At 39.6% G+C, this 9,289-nt stretch overlaps 1 protein-coding gene across 17 annotated transcripts in view; it reads left to right on the plus strand.

Moving 5' to 3' along the window:
- Nucleotides 1–9,289, plus strand: part of SNAP91 (synaptosome associated protein 91) — a 182,792-nt gene that overhangs the window by 115,055 nt on the left and 58,448 nt on the right. For 13 of the 17 annotated variants that reach the window (XM_019520405.1, XM_019520408.1, XM_019520411.1 and 10 more), the window contains 4 exons: nucleotides 6,469–6,576; nucleotides 7,244–7,495; nucleotides 7,715–7,792; nucleotides 7,929–8,000. The exons of 2 other annotated variants lie outside the window; for them this stretch is intronic. In XM_019520405.1, the coding sequence (XP_019375950.1) occupies nucleotides 6,469–6,576; nucleotides 7,244–7,495; nucleotides 7,715–7,792; nucleotides 7,929–8,000 (510 nt within the window). The remainder of the gene's footprint in view (nucleotides 1–6,468; nucleotides 6,577–7,243; nucleotides 7,496–7,714; nucleotides 7,793–7,928; nucleotides 8,001–9,289) is intronic. 2 more of the 17 variants (XM_019520409.1, XM_019520418.1) reach the window with 2 other exon arrangements.

Genomic DNA, 9,289 nt, shown 5'->3' on the forward strand with positions numbered 1-9,289 from the left:
AGGACCTCAGTGCCTCCCCGACTATTCTTACCTCGTTGAAGTCCATCCTCCTGAAGTCCAGGGCTGCTGCCTTGCTGCAGGCCTTTGCCACCTTGCGCTGGATGGTGAATTCCAGCAGGCGATGATCTCTGTCGCCCAGGTGGTCGAGCACCCACAGCCCCCTCACCAGGTCATCACCTGTGGCCAGCACCAGGTCCAACAAGTGATGTTGGCCAAAACTAGGAGGGCTGAACCCAGTGCCATGCAAAGCGTGGCACACCAAATTATTACTGGGAAATTTAATTTTTTTAATTGCACCAATTTGTTTTGCCATAGTTTTAAGAGGAGGAAAAGAGAGTGAGAGAGAGAGTGTTAGGATACCTGCATACCCCCTACCTATCTCGCATACCCCCAAGGGGTACTCCCGTACCACAGGTTGAGAAACTATGGTGCAGGGGACTCTCCCAGATGTAACAAATGTAAGAGAATATTTCATTGTACCATCAAGTGAATTTGATAGATGGAAGGTAATCAAATGGGAAAAAAAACACATGAGCATGTAGATGTACATATATGTATACAAACGTACATAGCATAGATTTACGCAAGCCCCTCTAGAACAAATTTTAAATGATAAATTTCAAATTATTTTGTAATATGTATATATTTAGTAACACTGGAAGTAACAGTGACTGTTGTGTATACTGAATAGTGATTGAAACTAAATGTTCAATAACTTCATCTAGAACGCTTGTTTTATAATGTTCAAGCATCCAAACACCCATTAGTTTCCTGGAGCATGTTTAGAAGCCTTCTACTGATATAATAATATCTGCACTCAAAGAGAATGGGCTTATGTTAGTAACCCAATAATAGATCTTTTCCCTTAGGTTGTAGTTTACAGTACTGATTACTACTTGTGAATCTGCTTGCTTGATAGAGAGAGAACTAATACTGTTCTTCCTAGTACTATTCTTATCCAAATCCAAGATGACTGTGTATTTAAGGCAACCCCCCCCCCGCAATAATTAGACTTCATAATTTTTCATGTCTAGAATCTAATTATTAGGTGGTTGTCTTAAATATGTCATCCATTCCTCCACCCGACTTCTGCAGCAAGAAGCCAGCAGGGGAACAGGCAGTGGAGAAAACAGAGGTGGGGAAGAGTGGAGGAAGCAGAGGTGGGTGTAATGGTGCGGAATGTGGGGGCAAGAGGCAGAAGGCAGGGGTGAGCAATCATATATCTTGTCCCCAATCTCTTGCCCCCCCCCGGTAACTAACCCCTACCATTTGCCTTCTCCTTCTGCTTGCTTTACACAGTGATCTAGGCACAGGTAGAGCCCTAGAGCCATTCATTGCAAAAAGAAATTGTGCTGGGAGCCCATCTCTGCACTACCCAGATGTCTTTTTCCCCTGCCCTGTCTCTCTAGCTAGCTAGGAACAGGGAGAGAGGAGGAGAGGAGAGGAGCAGGGCAGGGAAGGAGAAATCTGCACAGGTTTCCATCTGCCTGCCACAACTGAGAGTCCACCGATTCAGCTGGGTGCTGCAGGGAGCCTCTGTGCAGGGAAGCCCAGCTGCTTGGAGGCTGCACTACCAGTTTGCAGACTCACTGCATGGCTCTCTGCTAACAAGGAAAGGGAGCTGGGCAAGGGAGCAGAGCTGTTGCTTCACGCTGCTGATACTGTCCCAATCCCAGCTGGGCTTCCTGCACAGCTCCTTCTCCCAGCTGTAATATTCCATTCTTCTAAGATAAGCCTTTGTTTTCCACTTGAATGAGGAAAAAACCCTCTTCTTGGAATTGAATAAATATGGTAAATACCCAAGGTTCTATTATTTTCAGTAATAGCTGAGTACTTCCAATTCAATTTAAAATTGGGAAGCTGTGTGTGGTAAACATAAGTCCTTGGAAGAAATTTACATCGTAGTACTGGATTGAAATCTTTTGTTCATGTGAAATAAAGTAGCTTTACCTCAAACTATTTTTTCAGCCAGTAATTTACCCAATATTCTATTCTTCCTTACTGCTCCCTCCCACCCCACCCTGCCAAAAAAAAAGAAAAAAAGTAACTGGCTGGAGGAGTCCAACCTAGGTATACAACAAACAGGCTTTACTGGGGGTGGGAGGAAAGATTCTTCCTCTAATAAACTAACAGATCATGAGTAATTTGGTCACCAAGTTAATCTTGATCAAACTTTTCTTGCAGAATATCTAATTGTAAGCATTTGTTCTTACTCTGAACAGTTAAAGTAATGATTTTCAAAAAGACACTCCTATCTGGAGTTTTGATGATGGACTATTTTTGGAATTGCTTACTGTAAATATTTGTTAACATACTGGTTTTTGATTAATTGTCCTTTTTTAATGAAGTCTTTTGAGAGGTTAAATAAGGAAAATGGTGCTTTTGGAGTTTAAAATGTTGTAACTTGTAGATTCACATTTTCACTCGCCATGTTCAGCTATTTCCCTCCACCCGCCCACCTCTTAAGAGCATAGTTTTTTCACACCAGCACATAATACATAACAATCAACTGTGCTTCCATGATGCACATGTGAAATGTTATGATTTATGTTTGGGCCTCATACTGTGACATTCACAATCTGGATTTATGAATCTCTAGATAAAACTAGAAACCACACTCAGTTTTAAGGTAAGAAACTATAGCTGTCTACCTGCAGAATTAAATGGGGTAAGATGTAATATTGGAAAACACAAACTGCTACTACTATTACCTTAATCCTGTTTGAAGACCTTGTTGCAGATGTTGAAGACCTTGACAGTGGTCCCATTACGCAACATTAAACTGTTTTGCACAGATATAGTCACTGCTGTGGCGACCCTGTGAGGAGCTTTATGCACCATTTTACAGATGTCTCTGGAACCAAACAGTTTATGATGATTAAAGTCCAGGACATAATTTAGTAGAAACCAGATTTTAAATACAGGAAATAACTTTAACTGAACCTTTAGGCAATGTTAAAAAAAGAAAATATACTAGTCTTATACCAGTTCTCTGGAACTAGAAAAATATAAGCTGCTTTAAATTTGGGCTCGGGATAAATAAAATTAGAAAAGCATTTCCCATTTTCAGTGTACTGAGCAAAATAAGCGTGACTTAAACATTCCAACTATAATTTAAATGCTTTGCTATACAGGCTTTTCAGTTTTGTGTCTTTTTTCCTGTATCCTTCAAGTTTTGCTACACTTTAAATACAAAATTAACTCCTAAATTTTAAATATTTGCCAAAGTCCTTAAGGTAAATCATACTGTGTTGCAGTTCCTGATAAGGTAAGTCTATTTTAGAATAACTCTTTTGAGGAAGTTCTAATAAATTCCTAAAACAAATTCTCGTAAGATTGATTGTTCTGAACTAAAAAAATTAATTTTTAACTCTGTCATTAATGTTTACTGTTATATAGTTTTGTACGAGGTTGGTCTGAAGTATTATACTTGAGGAAGTTATGAGAACTGTGGTATTTATCTAGAGCCCTATTCACAAATTGAAAAATCGTATAGCCTGCATCTTCCAGTACTTCTTTTATACGTTGTCATATAAAGCTACCCATTTCTGCATATTTAGATAGAGTTCTTCATATGTGTGGAAATTCTATAGCTGCTGTTTTGGAGCAACAGGTATTTGTATTTACATCTAAACAGGATTAATCTTTCTGGGCATTTATAGATTGAGCTTTAGTTTTAAAGCACCCCACCACCATTTTTTCAGCACAGGGATGCTGATGCACATGACACTGGAGTCTGGTGGAGCACAGTAATTTCCACGCTGTGGCAGACTCGATTAATCAAGTCTGCTCCAATACGCTGGAATTATAGTGCATTGGAGCAGCCTCCCTGCATGTGTGTAAGTGCCCTTTATGTCTGTGCTCAAGTGATCTCAACATAGACATGCTGGCCGTCCTGACATGCTTTCCAGAAATCTCTCAGTGCCTGTTGCATAACTCCCTTATTCCTGGAATAAATGCATCTAAAATTGGTGTGTATTTTAAAACATCTCCACACTGTCAATTCCACTGAGACCCTCTTTATTGAAAGTAAGTTCAGGAACATTAATACAAATGACTGTATTCCGAAGTGAAATTTTCCACTGTTTGTTGCTCACCATTTGGTCTATAAAAGTTTTTCATAAAAATGCAATTTTATTTGGGAATACCCATATTCAAAGAGTTTTTCTCAGTCCAATTTTCGCATTCTCCCATTTTGTATTTATATTCCAATTGATGTACTAGTGTCTGTTATGCCTGTGTTAATGCAGAGATTTTGACTGATTTACACCTCTTACCATTTGTACAACTGCCATTCAGTTTTGCCATTGTAAATTGTCTTAGTTTTTAAATTAGAAAATTTAAGTGTTTGAGAAACTTCTTATTGGCAGATCTTTTTTTCCTTTTGCTCTTAGCTTTCATGTTACACTCAGTCTGAGAATTAATCAGCTTTCTGTTTTTGCTGAAATTCAAATGCATGTCTTGAGCTTTTTAGAGTAGTTGGCATAAATTTGTATTTAAAATGGGCATCTTCATTTTAAAATCTAGACTTGCAACAGCATGTAAAGCTTTCCCATGCTAACGTAACAATGTGATTGCAGTATGCCATTTTTTAATAGGTAGCTTTCAATATGTTTAGGCTTTTTAGAAATGTCTTAATCTCTGAGCATGTTGTGTGCCATGTCATCTCTTATGTGGGGCTTTGGTACACAAGTATTGCCAGTAGAACTTGCTTATATAGTAGTCCAAATGAACTATTGTTAGGAGTACTTCCTGATTGATTTAACACTACACATGAGTGTAAGAGTCAACTGGATCAGGCATTTAGAAAAATGATATTGGGAGGTAACTTTTTATATACCAGTTTTATCATTTTTGTGAAGTTTTACTTTAATGGTTTCAAAGACTGAAACTATTTTAAAATATCAGCACTTCAAAAATGCAAAATCTAGTATTCCCTCTGTGTAGACCCTTTTTTTTAACATTTGGCTTCAGAGCAATACTGTCATCAACTTGGAATTTCCTACACTAAATTGAGATGAACTTTTCTTGCTCTGTCCAAAGCAAGATGAGTATGTATAACAGAGCATTTCTTCTTCAGAATAATGACTTGCTTGTTTAACCAGTATGCAGAATCTCAGCACATTTATACACATACTTTTTGGTCCCACAACTTTTTTTGGTCTGATCTGCTGCTTCAGAGCAGGCTAGATTAATCGAGTGCTGACATGCACTGCACTGCATTGCATGCAGTTTTATAAGTGGTTAAATGCATGTCAGCACGCAGAAAATGGTGGTTGTGCACTTTTGAACTAAAGCATCTTTTATGTATGTTAGTTCAAAAATGCTCTGCTGTCATTTTCTCAGTGCCCAGTGCTGCAGCACTTGCATGTGTAAAAATGTCCATATTCTAGTGAATCCTCTTGTAAGTCCTCCAGACCTATTAATATCTACCAACATTTTTTTTCTCAACAAAATTATTGGTATATATCACAAAAAAAACTTGAAGTTTCCTTTTTATGTTTCTATTTAATAATCCTGACTTGGACCACTGGGCTGCAATATAGAGAAGGGATGATTATAGAAAAGTGCAAAGGAACATTTTCCAACGGGGAGTCTCAGGAATTTTTTAAATTTGAAGCTCCCATATATATCATATCAGTTATCTCCCTCTCACTCACTCACATGTATATATTTTTGCAGTGTACATGTGTGCATGCATGGTTTATATATAAATATGCATGTGTGCGCGCGCACACACATTTTGCAGTGTGTGTGTGATATAATTGATATGGTATGATATAAAAATGTCTACCAGTAGTTAATGTTACATGACTTTTTAAATTGCTGTAAAGCGGCCTATTCCAGGAACTGGAAACCTTTTAAACTTCAGAAAGCGTATGAATTAAAGGAAGTCTCAGTTCTCATGTTGTTGTTCTTGCTGTCGTCATTATTATTATTATTGATGATATCAGTTCCTCAAATGAAGTCAGGATTTAGGGGAGGGGAGTACAGAAATTCCAGTCTATCTAATGGTGATGTTTACATCAGAATTTTCAGTCTTCATTTTGGCTTTTAGCTTCTCGCTACTTTGAAAAATAATAGTACCAGGTTAGAGGAGTAGTTTATTCAGATTTTGTATTTGACTGAACATGAAAGTTTTCTATTTCATTTGTTTACTGCAATACTTTTACATGCATTAATTTCTGATGTTACATGAACATGCTGCTCAGAACCCTTATACAATAAGAATCAAGTTTACCTTTTATACCTCATACCTAAAACCTAAGTACTAAACTGTAATTCCACCAAAAGTGTATTGAGTGGGTTTGGCAAAAGACTATTCCTAGTGTGTGACTTGTCTTGCAGAAGTAAAATAAATTCATGTTGTATAAGGGACTCTACCTATGCAATTTAACTTGGTTCTTTTACTATATTTTCTTCTCTCTTTATCCTTTTTAATTTCTGTTTTTAAAAACTGCATTCAAGATGCCTTTGCAGCTTCTCCTGGTGAAGCCCCTGCAGCACCTGAGGGGGCAGCAGCACCAGCTACCCCAACCCCTGTAGCAGCAGCTCTTGATGCATGTTCAGGAAATGGTGGGTTTGATGTCATTAGATAGTGTCTTGTTTTTGTGTTGTAGCATTAAACTACATGGCAGTGTGTCTCAGTTTTCTTTCTTTCTTTCCCCCCCCCCTTCTAAAATGTTTGATCACTTTCCTCTCAGTACAGAGTAATTTCTATTATTGATCAAAACAAAGCACTTAAACAGAATGCTTCTCAAAACTGCACATTTTTTCTTTCCAAGTCCCAGTGTATTTATTCAGTAATATTACTGAATTAGTTCATAGTTTCTAGGATCAGAAGGGACAGGAACAGATCATCAAGTCCGACCCCCATGGTCAATTATTTTAACCATGTTTGCAGAATGTAAATAGTAGCAAACTAATGTTCTGTTAACATGTTAAATGGACTTCTTCTATGTTTCCTAAGATGACCCCCCCCCCTCGCCCATTCTTTCATCTGTTGCATTTAGGTCTTGCCAAGCCAAGCTTCCAGAAAGCTTTGCTTTTCAAGTCCCCATGCTTTCTGCCATTTGTTTGTTTAAAAACAAAAGTGGAACCTATCCAGATAAATAGGATAGACATAACAGAAAACTGGCTATTTAGTGTGTACTTACTATGTGTATATTACCCATAACTGTTTTATCTCCAGCTTCCTTACTTACTGATCCTATATATATATCTTCCACTTTCCTTTTACAAGACCCTTTTGCCCCATCTGAAGGTAGTGCAGAGGCTGCTCCTGAGCTGGACCTCTTTGCTATGAAGCCAACAGAGACCAGTGTTCCTGTAGTTACCCCTACAACTAGTGCAGCCACTCCAGCTCCTGCAACTACTCCTTCTCCAGCTGCTGCTGCTGCTGCTGCTGCTACTACTGCTACTGCCACTGCCACTGCCACTACCACTACCACATCTGCCACCACTTCTGCTCCTCCTGCTCTAGATATCTTTGGTGGTAAATTGTTTTTAACTCTTTGATTCTGGTGGCTTTATATTTGGTTTGTCAAATATTCAGTCCATTTGTGCATGCATACTGTATGTTAGAAGGTTCTCTACATGGTGAGAAACCTCTCTTCATACATTTCCAAACATGCTGATGTGCAAAACCGAGAAGTTACTGCTTTCAGTACTGTCTTCCAAAATGAGTTAAAGACATGTATATTCTTGGTCTTAGATTTATTTGAGTCTGTTCCTGATGTTCCTGCACCACCTAAACCAGATGCTACTCCTAGCATAGACCTGTTCGGTACAGGTAAAGATTAAAAGATCCTTTCCTTTATTACCCTACTCATTTGATACTCTTTTTTTACAGTGTAAGCTGACTTTGAGTTAAACACTGTACTTACCTCGACTGTTTTTTTTTTCCTTTCTTTTTACTTCTCTGGAAGATGCTTTTTCATCTCCACCACATGGAGCTTCTCCTGTGCCTGAGAGTTCTCTTACTGCTGATCTCTTATCTGGTGAGTGCTTGTTTCACAGGACATGCTATGGACCTTGTGTTCCCCATAATTCTTTTTCCTCAACACATTTCCTAAAAATAAAGGTAGGCCTAGCTTAAGAATCCCCTTTCAAGTTTTTCAAGTCTGTAATAATCAGAGCTCTTTTTCAGACACTAAGTTGTGGATGTCATCCTAAAAATGCATTGTAGTTCAAAATCTCATTAACTCTAGGGACAGATATTACACACAAACTGGTTTAAACCTGTAACAGAACAGAAGTTCAGTGCATATAAACCAGTTTTAAACTGGTTTGAGAAATCTGGTTGAATGTAGTAGCAGACATAACTGACTTGGGTCAAACAAGTTTCTGCAATGTCTATCCCAGACCCCTTCCTGGTTTAAGTTAAATCAGAGTCCCCCAGATTCCTGGCATGTTCCCTGGGCTGGGCAGAGTACTGTGCTCCAGAGAGCTGGGCTGGCCCCTCCCTTCTGCTCTCTGGCTTCAGCTCCTGTAGAGGCTGCACATACAGCAGGCTTTGCCTGGCTTCCTCTGGCTCCCCCTCACTCCCTGCTCAAGCAGGGATCCCCCCTCCCCTCTGCCTTACACAAACACATCTCAGCATTAGCTAGCATACCACATGCTGACTACAGCCATGCTGTGGGAAACGGGACAAAGGCAGACAGGACTATGTTAGCTTAGGGCTTTCTGGAGCTAATCAACACGTAGCTGGTAATATCCTTGTGTTCCTTCCTTGGAAACACTGTTTAAGAAGAGCTTGAACTAATGAAGAGAGGCTGTTGTTTTCTTAATTGGCTGATAAATAGTTAGGGGTGATTAAACACTGTTATCAACTCCCTGCTGGGCTGCTCAGGAGGGGGAGAACCCCTCCCTAATCAGAGTGATGTGCCGGGGCCTGGCCACAAACTCCCTCAGCTAAGCACTGTGGAAAGGAAGGGAGGGCTGCTCTAGAGACCTCCACCTTCTAGCCTGAGCCACTGTAGATGTGCTGTCATTTCTTCTGTCCAGAGGGGATGTCTTTATGGTTACAAACCAGTTCAGCCTAGCCAGGTTAGACTAATCTGCAAAGATTGAATCAATTCAGGCTCAGGCTTTTTGAATGTTTCATAGTTTCATAGTTTCTAGGGTCGGAAGGGACCTGAGCAGATCATCTAGTCCGACCCCCTGCCATGGCAGGAAAGAGTACTGGGGTCAAACGACCCCAGTAAGGTGGTCATCCAACCTCCTCTGAAAAACCCCCAGGGTGGGAGCCTGCACCACCTCACTTGGAAGCTGGTTCCAGACCCTAGCC

The sequence above is a fragment of the Gavialis gangeticus genome, unplaced genomic scaffold, assembly GCF_001723915.1.
Source record: "Gavialis gangeticus isolate Ggan-Ray unplaced genomic scaffold, GavGan_comp1, whole genome shotgun sequence".
Classification (NCBI taxonomy): domain Eukaryota; kingdom Metazoa; phylum Chordata; order Crocodylia; family Gavialidae; genus Gavialis; species Gavialis gangeticus.